The 23013-nt window shown below is 51.7% G+C and overlaps 2 protein-coding genes and 1 non-coding gene across 5 annotated transcripts; 2 read left to right on the top strand and 1 right to left on the bottom strand.

The window, feature by feature from the left end:
* The first annotated feature begins 1121 nt into the window (after window positions 1-1121).
* ABCF2 (ATP binding cassette subfamily F member 2) lies at window positions 1122-17050 on the top strand. 3 transcript variants are annotated; one of them, XM_060108127.1, is made up of 15 exons: window positions 1122-1251; window positions 1906-2107; window positions 7631-7843; window positions 8327-8509; window positions 8594-8765; window positions 9818-9913; window positions 11102-11204; window positions 12767-12862; window positions 13030-13149; window positions 13238-13327; window positions 13652-13762; window positions 14415-14477; window positions 14684-14812; window positions 15299-15502; window positions 16428-17050. In XM_060108127.1, the coding sequence occupies exons 2-15, from the start codon at window positions 1948-1950 to the stop codon at window positions 16563-16565; spliced, it is 1878 nt and encodes a 625-aa protein (XP_059964110.1). In that variant the 5' UTR covers window positions 1122-1251; window positions 1906-1947; the 3' UTR covers window positions 16566-17050. The 3 variants fall into 3 exon arrangements, with proteins under 3 accessions (XP_059964110.1, XP_059964111.1, XP_059964112.1); XM_060108128.1 differs by lacking the exon at window positions 1122-1251 and adding an exon at window positions 1306-1383; XM_060108129.1 differs by lacking the exon at window positions 1122-1251 and adding an exon at window positions 1526-1677.
* Window positions 7476-7548, bottom strand: TRNAK-UUU (transfer RNA lysine (anticodon UUU)). The gene has a single exon. It is a non-coding gene; the product is annotated as a tRNA-Lys (tRNA).
* Window positions 17051-20427: 3377 nt separating the features above from the next.
* Window positions 20428-22754, top strand: LOC132495640 (histone H2B type 2-K1). Its single transcript, XM_060107494.1, has 2 exons — window positions 20428-20559; window positions 22518-22754. The coding sequence occupies exons 1-2, from the start codon at window positions 20428-20430 to the stop codon at window positions 22752-22754; spliced, it is 369 nt and encodes a 122-aa protein (XP_059963477.1).
* The last annotated feature ends 259 nt before the right edge of the window (window positions 22755-23013 follow it).

Here is a 23013-nt window from a genome sequence, read left to right as displayed (position 1 = left end):
GAGTCTACTGGGGCATCAACTTTGAGGAGGAAAACTAGGTCTATGGCAGGGGGGGCGTGGAGCGAACTCACTTTTTAAAAAAATATTTATTTATTTAGGGTGCCCAGGGTCTTAGTTGCGCATGCGTGTGGGATCTAGTTCCCCTACCTGAAAGCGAACCTGGGACCCCTGCATTGGGAGCACAGAGTCTTACCCACTGGACCACCAGGGAAGTCCCTGGGCTCACTTTTTTTAAAGGGTCAGGGGCGCTACTTTTGGAGGATGTGCTCAGAGGGAGTAACAGCTTCCTTTGCTTCCCTCCAGCCGTGTCACTGCTGGAAGCACTGCTGGTCAGAAGCCTGGAGAGGTATTTGAGGCTACACATTTGGTGTTTGCACTGTAGGCTATGAGAAGTCTGTGATGGATTTTAAACAGTGAAAAGTAACGGTCAAGGAAAAGTAACGGGCAAGATCACGTTGGTAAATGACGATAAAGCTAAACTCAGAAAAGAAGTCTTGTTTTTTACTTTAGGGCTCTTCCCATCAAACTTACATGGCTTGGATGGAAACCTAACAATTCTGGAGTGGGTAGGCTGAGCAGCCACGGTTCAGGAACAACGTTCCGCACCTTCTAAAGTTTGGTTAACACTGGACCAGCCTCTAAAACCTCAGTTTCATGGAACGAGGACACCTTTCTTGCATGGAGGAATTCTGTTCTTCGCATCATCTTCGTAGTGATGAGCGTCTTCCCGTCCCTCTCACCAGCCGGCTCACGCTTCCTCCTCCTCCCTCCTCTTCGTTTCCCCATTGTTTCGACCCATTCCTGCCTGATGCCTGCCGGGAAGTGTAGTCGCTCGCCCTGCTGTCTGAGCTGGTTGGGCGGCCCTATAAACCCCGTATCTCCGCATAATTCCTCAGTTATTCCCGAGGTAGGGTAGCCTGGGAGGCCCAGCCGCTTATCCGAGGAGCCAGCTGGGATTTGCAGTTTCCAGTTCCCGCAGCAAGCCGCTGGCAGAGGGCTCTTGGACTCCAATATCCCCAGCCTCGCGCATCCTGATGACGTCGCGCCGGCCCGCGAGGCCCCTGGAATCCGCGGTAGTTCTCGAGGAGGGTCTCAGGCTCGGCAGCCACGGCTGGAGGACGACACTTCCCAGGAGTCTACGCGGCGGCGCGACGAGAGCCGCGCGAGGCCGTGATTGGGTAGTGAGCCGGCCGCACGCGGAGGAGCTCGAGGAGCTGCTCTGTTGCGACAGAGGCCGAGCGGCGAGGCCCAGTGAGTTGGGGGAAGGGGCGCTGGGGGGGAGGGTGCTGGCCGGTGAGGGGGAGGGGGGACGAGAAGAGGGAGGAAGGACCGGGCTGGGATGGAGGCGGCTGCGCGGGAGAAGAAGGGGCCAAGGGAGAGACGGTGACGGGCGGGGGCTGGGGAGGTTCGCGGGTTGGCGAGTGAGGAGACCCCGAGGGGACTCTCGGGGGGGGCACGAGGGCGCCCCGGGAAGAAGCTGGACCCGACGGCCAGCTGGTGTGGAGGGGGACGACGGGGAGGAGGCCGGAGGCAAACAGGAGGAGGAAGCCCGGGAAAGTGAGGCGGCCGGCTGGAGCGTGGAGCGCCAAGTTGTGGGCAAACTGGAGACCGGGACCAGTGCCGAGGGACCGAACCCGGTCCCTAACTGGAGGCCCTGAAAGGAGGAGCATTTCCAGAGTGAGGCAGTCCGTGGGGATTGGTGGACAAAGCCCGAGGGAAGAGCTGTTGAGATTAGAAGAGTGGCCGAGGATCAGAATTGGCTTGAGAGATCCTGACAGAGTTGGGAGCGACTAGTCTGGGACGGAGCTGGGATCAGGGGCTCGCTAGGCAGTTCCTGAGAGGGATGGAGCCAGGCCCAGGCATTCTGCGGAAGTTTAGAACCTGGGGGTGTTTGCCTTCCTTCAGGCTTCCTGAAAGAACAGTAACGTTCCCTTGTGGTTCATCACCATGCCTTCCGACCTGGCCAAGAAGAAGGCAGCCAAAAAGAAGGAAGCTGCCAAAGCACGACAGCGGCCCAGAAAAGGACACGAAGAAAACGGAGATGCTGTCACAGAGCCACCGGTGGCAGAGGAGAAAAATGAGGAGGCCAATGGCCAAGAGACCACAGGCGAGTTGAGGGAGAGGTGGGTCCCTGGGATGGTTGCTCGGGACGTAAAGGACGCCCCAGCTGGAGTCAGAGTCCGGATGCCGGGGGCGCTGGAGAATATATCTGGTGCCATGAAACTTTTCATGAGGAACCAAACCAGTAGAGTTGGAGCTTGATCAAGGAAACTGAGCACAGAGTTCTCACTTACTCAGTGGCAAGCAAATATGGGAGTGGTTGTGCTGCCCTGCTGCTCTGTCTTCTAGACTTGGAGAAGAAGGTCAGTTCCCTGCCCCTTTCTTAATTTCCATTTCTACACACGGAGGTCAGTGTGCCAGGCTCCTTACCACATAATACCCTTGTCCTCCCAGCGGTAGTGGCTGTACCAACAAGACAGAAACACATGAGTTGGTTTATGGGTTTCTTCTGGGAGAGAGATGCCTTCCTGTTATGAGCGCTTCTCAAGTGTTAGACTCTGTGCTGGAAACCGAGGCACTGTAAACACGCTCTGCTGTCTGATACCTTGCAGTCTAGCTGGGGAAACAGGGCAGCGTGTGGTAAAGAACATCCCAGGCCCTAGGCAGTCTACCCCAGCCTTCCTTGCCCCCTGAAAACACTCTAAAGAGGTCTTCTCCATCGACTGCTGTTGTCCCTTGAACAGTCACCACATTTGTCCATTTACACACTGAGGTTCTAATACCACAATTTTTGTACTAGCTACGTTTGACATTTCTCTCAGGGCCCAGCTCAGGATGGTAAAATCTTACCCAATCAAACCTGACCTCAATAATATTGCCATTCACTATACCCCTGTACTATCTATAGTGTTACTTTTTTTTTTTTTTGGCCGAGCTGCACAGTATGTAGTATCCTAGTTCCCCAACCAGGGGATGGAACCCACACCCCCTGCACTGGAAGTGTGGAGTCCCAACCACTGGACCGCCAGGGAAGTCCCAGTGTTACCTTTTTATGTTGTGCCTTCTGTTTCTTCGTCTAAATTGCTTGATCTTTGAATGCAGAGACCGTGTCTTGTGTAATATAATTTTTTGCCTGATCAGCCTTGCAGATAGAGATACTAGGTACATGTTGGAAGAGGAGAGGAGAATTACTAATGCAAGTTACAACAGACCGATAGGAATTCAGAAAAGGGAGAGTTAAAAATGATTGAGAGGAGAGAGTTGAATGGTAGGAATTGTCTCCAAAATAAGAATTATGAGGTGGGCTTCCCTGGTGGCGCAGTGGTTGAGAGTCCGCCTGCCGATGCAGGGGACACGGGTTCGTGCCCCGGTCCGGGAAGATCCCACATGCCGCGGAGCGGCTGGGCCCGTAAGCCATGGCCGCTGGGCCTGCGTGTCCAGAGCCTGTGCTCCGCAACGGGAGAGGCCACAACAGTGAGAGGCCTGCGTACCGCAAAAAAACAAACAAACAGAAAAAGAATTATGAGAGAAAGCTAGTTCAGTAAAGTCAGGCCATGGGGAAGTTTTCTTCCTGGCCAGAGTGGTGGAGGGATGGGAAGTTAAGAGTGATAGGAGTGAACGAGCAGGCTGAATTGTGATCTGTAAAGTAGACAGGGTTCCCTCTAGGTCCTCAGGAACAATGGTTAAGCAGTATCTATCATCAGCTCTGTAGGTACTTTCTGGATGAATTGGAAAAATAGAAAACTGAATCCCACTTTGAGGCTATTGTCCACTGTTCCCATTACAAATTTCTTCTTCACCTTTCTCCCTAGGAAACCAGAATTTCTCAGGGGGAACCCAGCTATAGTATCCCTATCTCAGTAATAAGGGAGCTTTGGTTTTCACCCTGCTTCCTCAGGGAGCTACTCTTCTGAAATATGAAATCTGGTTTTCTTTCCAGCTCTCTCAAAACATTTCTTATTACCAGGAACCCAGGGTCATTTCTGCTTTCATAATTAATGGGTCATCTGTTTCCTCTCCCAAGACTGGGTCCTCTCTCTTCTCTGAGTTTGGAATTACTTAATGCTGCAGGTCACTGTTCTCCAGCCTTTACCTGTTACCATTGCCACGTGGCCTTTAGGTAGTGAGGTACGGAAAGATTAAGATAGATATCAAAGAAAGCGACTTCTGGCAGACAGTTCAACCTTCTTTAGAAAGTGAGACTCTTCAAGACAGGCACTAGAGTTCAGCTGGTCCCCTTGTTTGGGGAATGAATAGAAAGGGGCTGCTTGTGGAGTCTACAGTATTCTCTCTGATGAAGTTTCTTCCAGAATCCCTTCTGCATTTATTCAGTGCTATTCACTTACTTTTTGAGTCTGTTTTGTGGGATGCTGTAGGCTAGGACAGTGAGGTCTAAGTCTTACTTTTAAAGCTTAGGAGATGACTTAGGTCACAGATGCTGTAAAATGGAAGAGATCAAGAGAAAATGGTATACAGCAGTGCCTTGGTATCTGCTGGTGATCGGTCCCAGGACCCCTGTGAATACCAAAATCCACAGAAGCTCAAGTCCCTTATAGAGAATGGTGTATGTAGTATCTGCGTATAACCTAGCACATCTCTAGATTACTTGTAATACCTAATACATTGTAAATGCTATGAAATAATTGCCAGTGTGTGGCAAATTTTGGAACTTTCTGGAATTCTTGTTTTTAATCCTCGGTTGAATTTGTGGACGCAGAACTGTGGATGTAGAGGGTTGGCTGTATAGCTTTCCCTTAATTTTGATCTTCTTGCCTGAGCAGATAGAGATATAGACCAAGGACTGGCAAACATTTTCTGTAAAGATCCAGACAGTAAATATTTGTAGCTTTGTGGTCCATATGGTCTCTGATACAGCTGTTCAACTTTGCCATTGTAGTGGAAAGCAGCCGTAACAGTATATAAATGATGGGTGTGGCTGTGTCCCAGTAAAACTTTATTTACAGAAACAGGCAGTTGGGCAAATCTGGCCAGCCTCTTTTTAAGCCACCCCCCCCAGGCTAAGAATGGTTTACATTTTTTAAGTGGTTACGTTTCAAATGGTAATGTGTGTACCTGCATAATAGTTTTGATTTTTGCCACTTGGGCTGTAAACCCTAAAATATTTACCATCTGGCCCTTTAAGAAAAAGTTTACAAACTCCTGATCTAGAGCGTAAACTTCTCCCTGTACATCTTCTTCTCAACATCTAGAACAGGGATTGGCACAAAGCAGGGCTTTGGGAAGCCTGGTAACTCAACTGTGTAGAAAAGAGACTTTTTAAATTTCTCTCATCAGTCAAAAAATTTGTCCTCCATTTGAAAAGTACAGGCATACCTTGGAGATATTGTGGGTTCAGTTCCAGACCACCATAATAAAGTAAATATCAATATTGTGGTATCAATAAAATGAGTCACATGAATTTGGGGGTTTTCCAGTGCATATAAAAGTTATGTTTATACTGTAGTTTAGTAAGTATGCAATAGCATTATGTCTAAAAAAACAACGTGTGGGGACTTCCCTGGCGGTCCAGTGGTTAAGACTCCGCGCTTGCAATGCAAGGGGCACGGGTTTGATGCCTGGTTGGGGAACTAAGATACCATATGCTGTGCGGCGTGGCCAAAAAAATAAAAAACAAAAAAACAAACGAAAAAAAACACTGTATGGAATTCCCTGGCAGTCTAGTGGTTAGGACTGTGCGCGTTCACTGCTGAGAGCCCAGGTTCAGTCTCTGGTTGGGGAACTGAGATCCTGTAAGCCACGTGGTGTGGCCAAATAAATAAGTAAATACAACAAAACAATGTACGTACCTTAAGTTAAAAATACCTTATTGCTAAAAAAATGCTGGCCGTCATCTAAGCCTTCAGTGAGTCGTAGTAGTAATATCAAAGATCACAGATCACTGTAACAAATACAATAATAATGAAAAAGTTTGAAATCGTGACACAGAGCCAGGCTGTGAGCAGATACTGTTGGAAAAATGGTGCTGATAGGCTTGCTTGATGTAGGGTTTCCACAGACCTTCAATTTGTAAAAATTGCGATATCTGTGAAGCACAATAAAGTGAAGTGCAATAAAACGAGGTAGGCCTGCATTCATCCAGCAGTTACGTGTAACACACTGTACCGGAAGCTGAGGTAGACACAGAGTGACTGCCAGCTGTCTGGCAGGACAGTCCCTGCCCTCGGTTCTGACTCCTTGCTGGCAGAGCAGGTTCAGCAGCAGGGCGGGTATGGCGCCCGCAGTGATGATCTCCCGACAGCATGGGGTATTTGGAGAGTGACCTGAGACTGACCGTCACACCCTTGAAGTTGCTCTCCCCACGCCTGCCTGTCTGAGGACGGCACCGAGCTCTCTTCCCCCGTCTACTCCATCTTTACTCTTCCTAAGGACAAGCACGTGGGCTTTCTCATCTCAGGTGTTCTACTGGAAGGTTACCGTGGGAAAATGGGGAAGGGTAACAAAGACTGTAAAATTAGAAGGTTGTCACGGTAGCGGATCCTCATGTGTAGTTTTTGACTCCTTCCTGAAAAGGTTAATAGATCACCTTACTCTCTTTTGGAAGAAGCTTACCAACACTCCCTCTACCCCCATTTCTGTCCCACTTGCAATAATACTTTGTGGGCGCTTGTCCTTTATGGAAACGTAGGATAGTGAGATAGTCAAGGTCATGGCTTTGGGGTCAGACAAAGCCTGGTTCAAACTCTGGGTGTGTCACTTACTAGCCTTTTTAACCTTGGCTATATTATTTAACCTCTTCATCTATAAAAGGAGGATCCTAAGTGTTTATCTTATAAGCGTTATGGGGATTAAATTAGATGGGGGATGATCATGTAGTACAGTCCCAGGCACAGAGTAAACTCAACAACTATTAGCCAGTTAACGTTAGCCATATATTAATAGTTCTTCCCAGCCTGAAAAGGTAGTCATGCCTGAAAAACTACAAAGGCGGAACAGCTGGTCTCTCGTCTCATGGTCCATTTGCGTCTCTGGAACCCTCCAGACTCGGAACTTCTGGTTTTCCCAGCCTTGGCTCTGCCTGCCTTTGATCCCTCTGTGCATTTTCTCCTACTGGTCCCTTTTGGGCAGCGTAGCTTCTTGGAAGCACCATCTGGAAGCTCTAGGTCGTGGAGTAAGAGCATTGCACCTCCACAGCATCTGCTTTATTTTGGGCATTGGTACTAATTCTTTAACATACTCATGGAGGACAGTTTGGAGTTCTTGCCATTCCTACCATGCATTATATCATCTTAGAACAAGGAAAGTTAGAATTAAAAGTACAAGTTGCGAAGTAAAAAATGTCCGTGGAAGCAGGATACCGGGGCAGATCTGTATGCAGTGTACACCCTGTTTAAAGCTTGTGAAACGTCTGAGTCACCTCAACCTGATCTTGAGCCCAGATCCTTCAGGGCATGCCTTTTTCAGCCTTTGGATCTTTGTATGCTAATATTTGGTAACTTAAGGGCAAAAGCCACAAACGCCCAGACAGTGGCCTGAACCCTGGACCCTCAGATTAAAAGTCTGATGCTCTACCGACTGAGCCATCCAGATGCTCTAAGACACGGCTTTTTGTGTAAGAGCTTAGTCTGTCTTATAGCCCTCTTCCCAGACTGCTTTTGTTTTCTGTCCCCAGAGGTGGATTTGCTGACCAAGGAGCTAGAGGACTTTGAGATGAAGAAAGCTGCTGCTCGAGCTATCACTGGCGTCCTCGCCTCTCACCCCAACAGTACTGATGCCCACGTCATCAACCTCTCCCTCACCTTTCATGGTCAAGAGCTGCTCAGCGACACCAAACTGGAATTAAACTCAGGCCGTCGTTATGGCCTCATTGGCTTAAATGGAATTGGTGAGGCCCTTGGAAAGTGAGGTGGGAGGTATCTCTCCTTGGCTCATATGTCACTCAGCAAGTATTTACTTAGCATAGCCACGTACAAAGCAAGGAGTTTATAGTATGGGTGGGAGACCAGGTATGCCCAGGGAAGAGGAACTAGCGATACAGAGCAGTCACGTGATAAGCACCGTGTGAGTAGTTGTAGGCAGTAGGTGCTGGAGAAGTGGGTGGGAGGGGCGGGAGTAGCGGTGCGTGAGGCGGCTGTAGATGAACAGACTTCACAGAGGAGGGCTGGGACAGGGACTGGAGGAAAGGTGTCCCGAGGATGCGGGCAGGGAGGGGGGAGTCATAGGATTTGAATGAATGAAAGGAGGGAAAGTACTCAAACAATGATGAGGTCGTGGTTTGGCTGGAGTGGAGGGGCTGATGTAGGAGAATGACAGGCAGAGCTGTGCTGAGCGTCCACTTCTCTTCCTGTGCTTTGCCTGCCCCTCCCAGGGAAGTCCATGCTGCTGTCTGCTATTGGGAAACGCGAAGTGCCCATCCCTGAGCACATCGACATCTACCACCTGACTCGGGAGATGCCCCCTAGTGACAAGACGCCCCTGCAGTGCGTGATGGAAGTCGACACAGAGCGGGCCATGCTGGAGAGGGAGGCTGAACGGCTGGCTCACGAGGATGGTAGGGCTCCGGACCCAGGGCCCTGGGGGTGGGCTTCCTCCCGGGAGAGGCCCAGGAGCCTCACGGGCCTTGCACTGTCCGCAGCGGAGTGTGAGAAGCTCTTAGAGCTCTACGAGCGACTGGAAGAGCTGGATGCTGACAAGGCGGAGATGAGAGCCTCACGGATCTTGCACGGACTGGGTTTCACACCTGCCATGCAACGCAAGAAGCTAAAAGACTTCAGTGGGGGCTGGAGGATGAGGGTTGCCCTCGCCAGGTGAGTCTCTCCCTCCTCGACCCTCTGTAGCACCCCATCTCTCTCAGTGTTTAGAACAGGGTTCTAAACCAGTGGAACCATTTAGAACAGGGTTGATGGTCAGTAAGTGCCAAATGTTGACAGTGTGGAGGGGCGGGGGTGGTATACCTGAGCTGAGGAGTGAGCTTCCTGACTGGAATGGTCACTGTTGGACTTCTGGCACAGTGTTTAGGAATCTGGGGCCAGCCCTAGGTAAACGGTAGAGTAGGTCTGTTTCTTTCTTTGCTCTTGACTCCTCTACCACCGTTTGTGCTTCAGTCCTTCTAATTCTTGCTGTTTAAAGATAAAATGTTAGACAGCTGTTAGGATATCTGTCCTTCTTACCCTGTTGTGACCTGGACCCAAAATGAGTTTCTGTAGATCATCATTCCCCGGCCAAACCCCCAGAAAGTCCCCAGTTAAAGAGGTGGTTGCTTACCCCACCAGCCTCTGCCAAGTGCATTGGTGAGGCTTGATACACTGCTTTAGCAAACTGCTTGTGTGCCGTAGAACATGAGAGCCGTGGTTTCACGTGCCACAAGGATTAGCTGCCTCAGATTCACCTAGGGAGCTTTTAAAAATACAGATTTCCTAGCCTCTTCAATCTGTGCTGGAGTCAGAATGCTGGAGTTGGGTGTCCAGAAATCTTCTTTCTAACAAGCGCTGCAGATGTGGTGACCGCGTGTGGACCCAGCGCTCTCCCCTTGTTTCTCCTGTTTTGAGATGCCACCTCAGAAAAGAACATTCTTTGGCCTCCTTGCTAGAGTCTGGCAACCCCACCAGTTAGGTTTAACCAGAATACTTTTTAGTTCAGCATCTTCCCTCTGCTTTTCAGCTGTTTCCTGCCCTTTAACCCCCACTCTTCATCTCCGGTTTCTCTCCTAGTTCTCACCTTTCCCCTGAGGTATAGAGCCTAGAGTTGGTTTCAGGACCCAGTGCAGGCCTGACCAGAACTTCGGGTGGCAGGCAGGCTGTCCCCTCCTGCGCAGCACCCATCACACTGAAGTGGTTCTGTCTCCTTTCATGTTCTTCAGAGCCCTCTTCATCCGGCCCTTCATGCTACTCCTGGACGAGCCCACCAACCACCTGGACCTCGACGCTTGCGTGTGGTTGGAAGAAGAGCTAAAGACGTAAGGGGGCGGGGCTGGGGTGGAAGTGGGCAGGTCCTGAAAGGGGAGTTGAGCAGAGTCCCAGGGAGACCGATGCCCAGGACCCACAGCGATGCTAGAGCAGTGAGAAGTGGACTGAAGTGGGGCCAGAGTGAAGGCCAGATTGAGAAGGTGGTAAGCCGCTTTAGGGCAGGCCTTTTTGGTTTTGTTTAGTCTGAAATATGTGGATTTGTTTGTTTTACTTTTTTTTGGTTTTCCCCAATATTTAAAATACAATGTCTTTATTAAAGACAATATTTTTGGGCTTCCCTGGTGGCGCAGTGGTTGAGAGTCCGCCTGCCAATGCAGGGAACACGGGTTCGTGCCCCGGTCCGGGAGGATCCCACATGCCGCGGAGCGGCTGGGCCCGTGAGCCATGGCCGCTGGGCCTGCGCGTCCGGAGCCTGTGCTGCACAACGGGAGAGGCCACAACAGTGAGAGGCCCGCGTAACGCCAAAAAAAAAAAAAAGACAATATTTTTTCTTAACTGTATTTATATATATCATATAAACGGGGATTCCCATCTAAGGTCATGATGCAGTGACAAAGAGAAAAATAGCCCATATAGCAGTGATCCTATGGCTAGAGAGCCAGATAACCTGGAATATTGCCCCAGTTCTAGAATAAGGCTTTCCATGGTCTCTGCAATGACTTGGCACCTTCTTTAAAAAGCCAAGCGTGGTGATTTTTACTGTGCCTATTCCAGTTCTTCCCACCCATGATTTTAGATGTGTTTATGGGTGTCTATGCACATACCCTTTTGATTTTACCATCACTGTTACTGCCATCTCCACTCAATTCTTTTGAAAATTAGAACAGGCTGCTCTCGCCTTCGGAGATGGCCCCCACTCTTGTCTGTGGAGTGTGTTTCTCTCTAAATAAATCCACTTCTTACCTATCAAGAAAAAAGAAAAAGAAAATTAGAACAAAAGTTTGAGGAAACTCAGACTGTCTCACCGTACTTTGGAAGGCATCCAAGTGTTCGTACAGGTCGATTGTGCACTGGCGGCTTAGGTGCTCAGAACTGGGAATTGGCGAATACATCTAAAGGATGCCTAGGCGTAAGGATGGGAAGGGATGAAGGTGTCCTGGGCCTGACATTCAGCCCACGTGTTGTGAACCACGTACCGTTCTGAGCGCCGCCCTGACTGGTTCTCTGGCTTTTTGCAGCTTTAAGCGCATCTTGGTCCTCGTCTCCCACTCACAGGACTTTCTGAACGGTGTCTGTACCAACATCATTCACATGCATAGCAAGAAACTGAAGTATTACACGGTGAGTGGGCCCCAGCGTCTCCGCAGTAACCTCTGTGCTTACCAGTCCTCCTTTAAAAACAAAATAGACTTAGCAGTCCTTTTCTACCTATTGCTATAAAAAGATGTGGACAGGGAGTTCTGCACCCTGTTTTATTTTGGTCCCAAAGTAATTGCTTTCAGGCCATAGGCCATGGATTGGCAGCCTGTGCATATGGTGTATGATGCCTTATGCCAAGAGGTTGACTTTTCATGGTGCCCGGGCAGGCCTTGCTGCTCTCTGCCTTCTTGAGTGGCTACTTAAATCTGCTTCATGGCAGCCAGCACAGTACCCCTCCTTCTCTCCTTCCATGAAGAATGGGAGCCAGGGTCTCAACAGCCCACTTTTCTGCCTTGCCTTTACACTTTTTCTGTTTCAAAAAACATATCAAGAAATGAAAACCAGAAGTTCTCTTTATTCATGGTTGTACTCACCGTGGGAGTATTAATAGTTTTCTTACATAGTCTTTCAGAAACTTCACATGTACTTGCAAGCAGCATTTGTAGAAAATTTCACGTATACTTATCACAGTTGTAATCTTAATCATTCTCTTCTGTAGGTTGCGTTTAAATTTTTATTTGTCTTGGACTGCTTTCCGTATGAGTATATATAAATCATGCTCATTTTTTCCAGTGGCTGCATAGTATTTCATCGTGTGGCTATCCTGTAACTCATTTGTCAGACCCTTTTCGATGGATGTTTAGGTTGAGTCTAGTTTTTTGCAGATAGAAACCATGGCGGTCCATAGTGCAGGGTCTGCCGGGTCCTAAATCTGATGGGTCTGATGTCGTCCCACCTGGAGGAAGTTCTTGTAGTCTGCATGGGGGCTTCAGTCTCTAGGGATGGGGAGTAGAAAGAGGTGCTCTTGGAAGGCTGTGAGCCTCTAGATATCTGTTTGACAGTGGTTTTCAGGGCTGTTGCCAACGCTGTGGTTGTCTTTATGGCTAACCTGAGGATTTGATCTGGAGCCCTATTCTGGCTAAGCTAAGAATGAGAGGCACACAGTTCGGAAGACCTCAGGTTCTAGGTTAGGATATGCTTCTTTAATGCACTTCCTCTTGCCCTACTGCACAATCTTTTTTTTTTTTTTTTTCTTTTTTTTTAAGTTATTTATTTATTTTTGGCTGCATTGGGTCTTTGTTGCTGCGCGCGGGCTTTCTCTAGTTGGAGCGAGCAGGGGCTACTCTTCGTTGCGGTGCGCGGACTTCTCATTGCAGAGGCTTCTCTTGTTGCAGAGCGTGGGCTCTAGGCGCGCAGGCTTCAGTAGTTGTGGCTTGCAGGCTCTAGAGCGCAGGCTCAGTAGTTGTGGCGCACGGGCTTAGTTGCTCCGCTGCATGTGGGATCTTCCCGGAACAGGGCTCGAACCCATGTTCCCTGCATTAGCAGGCGGATTCTTAACCACTGCGCCACCAGGGAAGTCCCCTTACTGAACCATCTTACAACCAGGGCCAGATGAGATGCCATCTCACATCCCCCTGAACCCTGAGTGAGAACCCAGGACCGGGGCTAAAGCTGCCCGTCTCACCTGATGCACTTTCCTGCAGGGTAATTATGATCAGTATGTGAAGACACGGCTGGAGCTGGAAGAGAATCAGATGAAGAGGTTTCACTGGGAACAGGATCAGATTGCACACATGAAGGTAGGGCGATCATAGAGTCGAGTTCGCATTCTCCGGGGGAGTTGGGTGAGGGTGTGTGGGGATCGGGGGGTGCTAGAGAAGACGTGGTCAGCAGTTTTTACCGTGCATTTGAGATGAGTCATTTGGTGCCTACCCATACTCCTGGCCCCCTCTCTGGTCTCTTTCAGAACTACATCGCTAGGTTTGGTCATGGCAGTGCCAAGCTGGCCCGGCAGGCCCAGAGCAAGGAGAAGACGCTACAGAAAATGATGGCATCAGGACTGACAGAGAGGGTTGTGAGTGACAAGGTAGGTCGTGACTGGGTGGAATTAGGCGGCCTAAGGTGAGGTGGGTAAGAAAGGACCTGACCTGGTAAATGCCCTCTCTTTTTCCCAGACTCTGTCATTTTATTTCCCACCATGTGGCAAGATTCCTCCACCCGTTATTATGGTGCAAAATGTCAGCTTCAAGTATACAAAAGATGGGGTGAGTACTTGGGTGTGGTTGGGAAGCTGGGGTGCATCTTCCAAGGTAAGTGTCAACTGCCGAGGAGAGTCTCCTGTTCTTTGCTGAGCGCGCCCGCTAACCCATGCAGTGCTGGGAAGTTTTCAGGCGTGGCAGCCTGGGGCACCTAAATGAGGGACTTAGAGTAGAAGCCCCCACTCAAGTACTTGGAGGGAAAACTGCTCAGCCGGGTTGGGGGCTGCCGCCCTCCTCCAGTGGTGACTGGGGACTCAGCGGGGTGAGTCTGCCCGTCAGACTGATCAGCACCCTAGCCCCGTACCCCTTTCTCTCTCACACCCACCTCAGCCTTGCATCTACAACAATCTAGAATTTGGTATCGATCTCGACACACGAGTGGCTCTGGTGGGGCCCAATGGAGCAGGGAAGTCAACTCTTCTGAAGCTGCTGACTGGAGAGGTATGGTGCTGCGCTGGGGCGTGGGACTTCAGGATTGGATGCTGGTGCATCTGCGGGAGAGGGAGGGGAGGCGGGGGCACCGCTTCTAGAGGGCCTGAGCGAGCTGTCCTTGGGGCGCGTGGTCTCACTGGGTAGTGCTGAAGTTTGGGGCAGTTTTCTCAGAGAAACCTGAGCGTGGGGGTGGGTGTCTGTGTGTGAGAGCGTGGGTGAGAGGGAGAACGCATGCATGCTCTCAGCATCTTTCTGTGGTTTCATTCAGAGCAGTTAGAACACAGAAACGCCTGTGCGTTCAGAAGTATGCTCTTGCTGTAGGAAATGTATGTCGGACCTATACCCGAGCCCCTTGTTACGCAGTCGGTGTGCCGTACAGTAATCCAGCGACTACTCAGTAGATTGTGTGGCGTGTGTCTGTGCCTCCCTTGAAAGCACCTGTTTCAGTATACCTTCCTAGGTATTTTTAGAGTGGCCAGAATAGCAGTTCGTGAGGTGGTGGTGTGGATTCAGTTCAGGAGGTTGTATGAGTCTTGTTCAGTGCGAACATGTGTTTGTTTCCCCTCTCTGCCTATGTCTGCTTCTGACCGGGGTTCCTTTTCTGTGTGCTTATCTTTCCACTTTCTACTCTTTTTTTTTTTTTTTTTTTTTTTCTTTTTAGCTACTACCCACAGACGGAATGATCCGAAAACACTCTCATGTCAAGATAGGGCGTTACCATCAGGTATAGTCCTGGTGGGGAGTGGGGAGCGGGGAGTTACCTAGGGTGTGGGAGGGGGGCTGCATGTGACCAGGTCAGCTCCTAGTTGCCTCTGGAGTCTTGAGCAGGTCCCTAGGTAGAGGTAGAGAGGTGCTCGGCAGGAAACCCAGCAGGCTTCCTTTTGAAGTGGGACACCAGCCACATCTGGGTGGGTCCCTTTTTTCCTGTAGCATTTACAAGAGCAGCTGGACTTAGACCTCTCGCCTTTGGAGTACATGATGAAATGCTACCCAGAGATCAAGGAGAAGGAAGAAATGAGGAAGATCATTGGGCGATACGGTCTCACTGGGAAACAGCAGGTCAGTGGAGGGGGTGTGGGAAGAACCCCAGGTAACTGGAGGCTGTGGCTGGATGCTCTGCCTTTCCTCTGCTCTGGGTTATTACGCACTGGAGCACTTAGGTCTCGGGGGAGGGGTGAGGATAGCGTGCCAGTCTTGCCTGACGTGCCCTTGCCTCCCTGACTAGCAGGATGAGCCATAGTGCTTAAAGGCAAGGGAAACTGAAACCTAGCAAACAGATTCCTGGATTCAGATCCCAACTGTGGGTCCCCTGGGTTGCTCCACTTTATTAAGATTCTGTGTCAAGACAGGGCTTCAGGCTTCCAGATGTATCCCTTTTGGGTCTTGAGAGACAGGCAGCTGTGCCACCGTCTTGCTGTGTGACCTTGGGTCTTGCTGAGCCCCGCTTTCCATGAAACGGTGACGACAGAGGAGCCATGGGGAGAGGTGAGTTGCGATGTGTGGTAAGGGTGACACCAGCTTTTATAACTGGCTGGTTGCACGCAGGTGAGCCCGATCCGGAACCTGTCTGATGGGCAGAAGTGCCGAGTGTGTCTGGCCTGGCTGGCCTGGCAGAACCCTCACATGCTCTTCTTGGACGAGCCCACCAACCACCTGGATATCGAGACCATCGACGCCCTGGCAGATGCCATCAACGACTTTGAGGGTGGTATGATGCTGGTCAGCCATGATTTCAGACTCATTCAGCAGGTGAGGCTCCTGGCTGGGTGGAAGGCATAGCAGAGGGCATCTCAGAGGCAGTTAGGTAGAGCACCGTCATGGCACGTGGAGGGCACGTAATTCATGTTGACTGTATTTGGAAAGTGGGCTCAGGACATAGACAGGGTGGACAGGGCCAGATCTCATGGTTCTTTGGGAAACTTAGAAAGCCTTAGTGGAAAGACTTGAATTCTTCAGTAGCTATTTGGGGCTGTTAGCCTACTTGGCATTGTTGGCCAAAATGGGCAAGGGAGTTGGGTAGAGAACAGGGTGCTGCTTCTGTGGTTCCAAGATTCTTCAGCCTAAAAGTAGTATCATACTAGGGAGACTCTGGATTAGACAGAGGGTTCCTGCTAGTCATCAGTGGAAAAGCTGCTGGTCTTCTCTGAAGCTTTCAGGAAGATGGGGTGGAGAAAAGGAAGCTGAGAGTCAAGCGTCTGAACAGATCTAGGTCCTGCTAGGGAACTGGAAATCGGGGTGACACAGCAGGTCCTGGCTTGGAAGGCTCCAAAACCTGCTGGTCACGGTACTCTTGGGTTAGGCCAGCCCTCAGAACGTTGAGGTAGTGAAACTGAGCTGGCTGTGGGCCTGGGCAGGAGGTTATGGGGTTTTCTTCCCAGAATCCCCTGGGAACAGTCTCCTGGGCAGGGATGGGAAGGACACTGGTCAGGATTATTTTTATTTTTTTCCGGTACGCGGGCCTCTCACTGTTGTGGCCTCTCCCATTGCGGAGCACAGGCTCCGGACGTGCAGGCTCAGCGGCCATGGCTCACGGGCCCAGCCGCTCTGCGGCATGTGGGATCCTCCCAGGCCGGGGCACGAACCCGCGTCCCCTGCATCGGCAGGCGCACTCTCAACCACTGCGCCACCAGGGAAGCCCTGGTCAGGATTATTAAGTCTAGGATTTGCTTTTCAGGTTGCACAAGAAATCTGGGTCTGTGAGAAGCAGACAATCACCAAGTGGCCTGGAGACATCCTGGCCTACAAGGAGCACCTCAAGTCCAAGGTAGTGGGCGAGGAGCCCCAGCTCACCAGGAGGACCCACAACGTGTGAGCCCTTGCCGGCCGGCCGGCTGGGCCAGGCCCCTGGGGCCGCACTCCTGCATTGCTGCAATACTGCTCCCCAGCCCCTGCCCCCACCTGCCTTAGCTGCACTCTGTGATCTTATCTACAGCTGGACAGTACCTGTCCGTCTCCTGTCCTTCCAGTTACTTTTGTCCATGTCTGGACTCGGCTGGCTGTTCCTGCCAGCTCCTCGCTGGTTCTGGCCCTGATAGTGATGCAGCCAGGGGCATCTGAGGGTTAACCCGAGGGCCCATGCCCTGGGTTGGCCTGTGAAAGAGCTTAGGATCCTCGTTTTCTGGGTTTTGGGGATGTTGGAGGAATACCTCCCAGCCCACCACCCCCATTCCTTTCTGCTTCTGGTTTGGAGCTCTGTACCAGGGCCTTAATCCTGGTCGGTTTTTAAATAATTATTTAATGGTGTAACTTTTAGACCTGTGTGACATCTACAAAGCGTCCAATAAAGAGAGAAGCGGCCATGGTCCCTGTCTTCCTTTGTGGGTCTCTAGGCCCTCCTCCCACTCCTCGCTGCAGTGCGTCAGCACGAGCTAGGGCAGGAGGCGGTGGGCTGGAGGCAGCCTGAGGACTAGTCCATGGGCACTGGAAGAACTCTCCTCCCTTCTGATCTGAAATTGTGCCTTTTCAGGGACTTCCCTGGTGGTCCAGTGGTTAGGACTCTGCACTTCCACTGCAGGGGGTACAGGTTCGATCCTAGGTTGGGGAACTAAGATCCCGCATGCTGTGCGGTGTGGCCAAAAAAAAAAAGAAAGGTGAAATTGTGCCTTTTCTTAGGCCAGTGGTTCACAAACATTAACATGCATCAGAATCACCTGTAAGTCTCATTCAATTACAGATTGCTGGGTCTTGCCTCGGAGTTTCTGGTTCAGTAGGTCTGGGGTGAGACCAAGAATTAACAATGCCAAGAAGTTCTCAAGTGATGCCGATGCTGCTGGTCTGGGGGCCACGCTTTGAGAACTGCTGTCCTGGAGCGTGTTTTTCAGAGTGGTCTGAGGCTTTGCTGCTGCTACCTGTACAACGCTTGGGACATTGGTTAAAAACGCAGATTCCTGGGCTTCAGGCCTATTGATTTCAGTTGGTGGGGTGGGAGAGATGCAGAAATGGTCAGGAGTCGGCATTTTCACACTGATGTTTGTGAACTACCGTTTCTAGTGGGATACAGGAAGTTTTATCATTTTATCTGTCCACAACCTTAATTTTCATTAGCGCTATATCTGTTTTATTTCCAAGCCAGGACTTTGCATAGCCCATCTGAGTTAATAGCCCTTCCAGCCTCTGTGCCACCTGGCTTCTAGCCTTACTGATGTGGATTCATCACACCATCTCTGAAACCTCGGCGGCCATCCCTGTGGGGAAACATACACAGCCATGATTTTCCAGTGCCCATCATAGAACATCTAAGACTATGTAAAACACAAAAGTCCCAGATGGTGTCTAAATCCCCAAGGAGCTCTCGATCTCATGGGAAAGCCAATAAGACAGAAAGGGCATAAAGCAGATGTTAAATTGTGACTTAGTAGGATACGCCGAAGGCTGTAAAAGGGAGGGAAGTTTCTCGTGAGTAGCTGCCCAGAAAGGTGGGCTTGGTGCTCTAACTCGAAAGGTGAGTAGGATCTTCTCAGATGGCCGTGGAGTCCAAGAGCTGCCCTGGGCAGAGGGATCAGAGTAGTAAGTGAGGAGCTGCAGCTGAGTCCGGGATTCGCGAGGCTGGAGTAAGAGACTAGGACCCCCACTCCGCCCTCTGACCCCAAGGGCCCTGGCTTGGCTGCTTTGTGCCTCAGGTGGGGCCCAGAGAAAAATGGCCTGTCAGTCTGTCCTGAGTATGCAGAGACTCGGTTAGGAGGATAATGGGAAGAGATGAGAGCTGCTCCTTTGGCCAAGGGCGGGTCTGGGTATGTTAAGAAAGTCCGTTGAGGGGCCTCCCTGCTGGCGCAAGTGGTTGGGAGTCCGCCTGCCGATGCAGGGGATACGGGTTCGTGCCCCGGTCTGGGAGGATCCCATATGCCGCGGAGCGGCTGGGCCCGTGGGCCATGGCCGCTGAGCCTGCGCGTCCGGAGCCTGCGCGTCCAGAGCCTGTGCTCCGCAGCGGGGGAGGCCACAACAGTGAGAGGCCCGCATACCGCAAAAAAAAAAAAAAAAAAGTCCGTTGAAGCCTGTTAGGGTCTCCAGGGATGGGAGGGCTTCAGAACCAGAGGAACAGACATAATAGGCTAGTCAGCTTGTCCAGAAAAAAAGTCAGTCTCAAAAGATTTTCAAGAATGCTTAAGGGCTTCCCTGGTGGCGCAGTGGTTCAGAATCCGCCTGCTGACGCAGGGGACACGGGTTCGAGCCCTGGTCCTGGAAGATCCCACATGCCGCGGAGCAACTAAGCCCGTGCGCCACAACCACTGAGCCTGCGCTCTAGAGCCTGTGCGCCACAACTACCGAGCCTGTGCTCTAGAGCCCGTGTGCCACAACTACTGAGCCTGCGCTGTAGAGCCTGCGAGCCACAACTACTGAAGCCCGCGCGCCTAGAGCCCGTGCTCTGCAACCAGAGAAGCCACCGCAATGAGAAGCCTGCGCACCGCAACAAAGAGTAGCCCCCGCTCACTGCAGCTAGAGAAAGCCTGCGTGCAGCGACAAAGACCCAACACAGCCAAAAGAAATAATTAATTATATAAAAATGTATATATTTTTAAAAAGAATGCTTAAAAATCCCCAAAAATACGTATTTCTACGAACACCTAAAATTAGGGCCTTATTTTGGATTAAAAACTGCCCTCCTGGTCCTCCAAACCCTAGGCTGTAGCTGGGTGTTGGAACTGGGAAAAGGGAGGCTTGGTGAGCTGGCGGTTGCTCAGGCCCACCTTCCCCCAGACAGGTGATGCTCGTCTTCACTCCCTCCCCACCTCTTGATTGGGAAACCCTCTTCCCCACAGCCTGGACTTGTCACCTTGCTCATGGTTTCTTTAATCACAGCGTTCAAGAACCTGAAATACTCGCTCACGCATAGGTGCCAAGTGAGACAGCTTTCTCCATGCAACAGCGCCTTTTTCTTCCCTTCCCTTCGCAGCTAACTTCCACAGGGACCCCATGACACGTGCTCTCACGGGGAGCGCCCGTGTTTCTTGCTCCGCTTCCTCCAGTCCTCCCGCCCGGACACCCTCCCTGTCAGGCCCTCTCAGCTGTGGCTCCTGCCGCCTCTGCCCAGCCTGGGCTTGGGTTCTGCTCCATCTTCTGCCTTCAGTCCAAGCCTCCCTGTAACCACACGCATTGATTTCTTTCTTCCGTTCCTCCCAGCTAAAATCTTCTTTCTCCCCAGTTGAATTGCACCCATCCTACCAGGCCAGCTTCACATCCTCATTTATTCCCCGAAGGCTTCTCTGGCCGCTGTAGCCCTAAGTTTCCTCTGAGCTTTCTGTTCCACATACTTTCGCCCTTTCACTCTTCCCTGATTGTTGCGTGTGAACCAGCCTTGTCTCTCCAGCTGTGTTGTAGGGCCCGCGGGGGTGGGGGGTGGGGGGTGCATTGTGCCCCTCCTGACCCCAGCGCTCAGCCACGTGAACGAGCTGCTGTGAGTGCAGGGCATGAACTCTGACGGTGAGTAATACAATGGGAGATGATAATGTGGAGGAGGGGGCTGGTGGGGGGCTTATTACTCAGAGGTGGGAAATCCCTGGGGGAGAGGAGGGAGCAATCAGGCTCTGTGGATTAACCCAGAGCGCCTTCTGGGTAGGGTTGGGCCAGGCCCCTCCCCCGCTCCCAGGTGCTGGCCCCCAGCCCCACCTGGTGGGCAACTGACTTCTTAAAAGTTCACCCAAGGAGCGGAAGAGGAGGCCACCAGGAGGGCCGGGAGGATGAGCACCGAGCATGGACAGCCACAGCAGTCTGGGGGCCGGAGGGGCCGGAGCTCTGGAGACAAGAAGTCCAAAAAGCGTAGCCGGCGCAAAGAAACCTACTCCATGTATATCTACAAGGTGCTGAAGCAGGTGAGAGCGGGGGCTAGGAGCGTGTGAGGGGCGCTGGCAAAAGACCCTGGAAAGGGCACCGGATGGAGAGCGCGGGGCGCAGTTTACTCGCGGCACTGAGGCCCCCGAGCCCCTCTGGAGGGTGTGGCACTTAATCTCGGAGGTCCCTGCAGCCGCTCAGTGTCTGTCCTGACCTGTGATGTGCAGGAGACCCTTCAAACATGCTCCCACCACAGTCCAGAGGCTCACAAGGCTTCTGGACAGACCAGATTATTATGTGGAGCGTTAGGTGGAACATAGTTAAAGGAAGACCACAAAAGAGTGCCGGGCTGAAGGTGACCCGATGCCAAACATACGCCAGCACAACGAGAAGTACTAGTTAGTGGTGGCTAGAGTGAGGGTACTAGTTACTGGTGGCTAGAGCACGGAGCGGTGCGTGAGAACTACAGCCTCAGGGAAGCCTTCCAGACGGGCGGCACTCAGTCTCTGGGGGGCTAAGGGGTTGGTCTACCTTATAGATAAGGAACCCCAGGTACATAAAGGCTCGGTGGGGTGACTGAGTCCCATGACCTGACAGCAGCGGACGTCTGGCCCCCCTGGCTCTGGGGGGTTAGTCCCACCCCTAACCCACACGTGTGCCCTACTTCTCCCAGCGCACCTGTGAGAGGACCTACGCCTGGGACTCTCGCCCTGGCAGGCATTTGGGGGCACTCATGTACCCAACCAGTGTGTCTAGAGGATCCCGGGCAACCTGGCCTCAAACACTGCCCTGCTCAGCAGAGCCGGGGCCGGGAGGAGGGAGGGGTGTCTGGGCTGCCTGCCCTCAGCCTCCCCAACCTGCCTGAGCCTCACCCCTTGTTAGATGAGACCGCAGACTGGAGCCTGTCTCCAGTCTGAATCCCTGGGTCTCTGGAATGCTCTCGTGGGGTGGGCCCGGCACCCATGTGGATCGGCCAAAGGGCAGCAGCAGAGAAGACGCCAGTGTCCTGAAGAAAGCGGGGTTGGGAGCAGGTATCAGTGAGCCTGGCAGCTTGGCCTAACTTTTTGGCTCAGAGCTCGTGCCGGGAGGGTTGGAGCGGGGCTGGGCTGCCGCGCGTGTCCCCCGTGCGGTGGTGGGAGGCTGCTGTCCTTCCTCTGCAACCCTGAGGGGAACAGGATGTGAAGACAACACGCAGGGGTCAGGCTGAACCCACGCGGTACAGGCCCAGGTTTCCGGCTGTCACGTCCGGGGCACCAGAGGCGGTGGGCAGAGCAGGGGCCCGGGCTTAGTTCCGTGGCCACCACCGGCTTGACGTGCCTCATCAGGCAGTCACTTGCCTCTCACTGACAGAGAAGCAAAAATCCGCCTACTCACATTTTAGGACTGTTATGAGGTCCCTACCATTTGTTTTACTAGAGGTCACCTAGTTCAAAAACTTCTGTGACAGAAGAGGAAACAGGCCCGGAGGAAAGTGCCGTATTTAAGGTCGTTCGGTGACTCATGGGACAGCCACAGAAGCCAGGTCTCCTTACCCCCAGTCTGGTGCTGAGACTGTGTCCTATGAGTGTCCTCTCTGGAAAATAATTTGGTCACGATTTACCAAGTTATGTGCGCAAGCCCTCTAGGAACTTCTAGGAATAACCCTCATTGTGCTCACACAACTGTTCAAAGACATATTTATTATAACACAATGTAATAGCAAAACAAACCCCCTAAATGTCCATTAAGAGAGGAATGTATAATATAAACTATGATTCGTCCATACTATGGAACACTCTGCAAATGCATTAAATGAAAATAGAGAGGTAGCATTGCTTATCTCTTGCAATTGGGAGAAATTTTTTTTAACTTGGATATAGTAGTAAAAAAATAAATCCCTGTTGCCATGTCTCTCGGCCTCTGGAAAGAGGCTGGTAAGGGGGCCTTGCAGTCCCCAGCTTGGGGCTGGGGCTTGGGGCAGAGCCCCCGTGTTAATCGACTGGTCCTGCCGCTTCTCCAGGTGCACCCCGACATCGGCATTTCCTCCAAGGCCATGAGCATCATGAACTCGTTCGTGAACGATGTATTTGAGCGGCTGGCTGGCGAGGCCGCCCGGCTGGCCCAGTACTCGGGCCGAACCACACTGACGTCCCGGGAAATCCAGACAGCCGTACGCCTGCTGCTTCCAGGGGAGCTGGCCAAGCACGCTGTGTCTGAGGGCACCAAGGCCGTCACCAAGTACACCAGCTCCAAGTGACCTGGGGCCCGACCTTAATAAAGGGTGAACTGCTTCTTCGTGCTGTGTTGATTTGAAAAAGGGATGGGTGAAGGCAAGGTGTGACGGGGGGCAAGGGTATCATCACTTTTTTGGCTCCCAAGGTGGAAGAACACTTATTCAGACCTTTAAAAACTGCTTTCTGGGGGCTTCCCTTGTGGCGCAGTGGTTGAGAGTCCGCCTGCCGATGCAGGGAACACGGGTTCGTGACCCGGTCCGGGAAGATCCCACATGCCGCGGA

Source organism: Mesoplodon densirostris, chromosome 9, assembly GCF_025265405.1.
Source record: "Mesoplodon densirostris isolate mMesDen1 chromosome 9, mMesDen1 primary haplotype, whole genome shotgun sequence".
NCBI lineage: Eukaryota > Metazoa > Chordata > Mammalia > Artiodactyla > Ziphiidae > Mesoplodon > Mesoplodon densirostris.
The sequence above is the reverse complement of the archived record's forward strand: the minus strand, read 5'-3'. Positions and strand labels throughout refer to the sequence as shown.

Excerpts from the sequence above, each read along its gene's own strand:
- LOC132495640 (XM_060107494.1), top strand. The coding sequence starts at position 20,428 with ATGAGCACCGAGCATGGACAGCCACAGCAGTCTGGGGGCCGGAGGGGC. Across the intron at positions 20,560-22,517 it reads TCTACAAGGTGCTGAAGCAG|GTGCACCCCGACATCGGCAT; the intron begins GTGAGAGCGGGG and ends CCGCTTCTCCAG.
- ABCF2 (XM_060108127.1), top strand. The coding sequence starts at position 1,948 with ATGCCTTCCGACCTGGCCAAGAAGAAGGCAGCCAAAAAGAAGGAAGCT. Across the intron at positions 14,478-14,683 it reads AGATAGGGCGTTACCATCAG|CATTTACAAGAGCAGCTGGA; the intron begins GTATAGTCCTGG and ends TTTTTCCTGTAG. Across the intron at positions 15,503-16,427 it reads ATTTCAGACTCATTCAGCAG|GTTGCACAAGAAATCTGGGT; the intron begins GTGAGGCTCCTG and ends TTTGCTTTTCAG.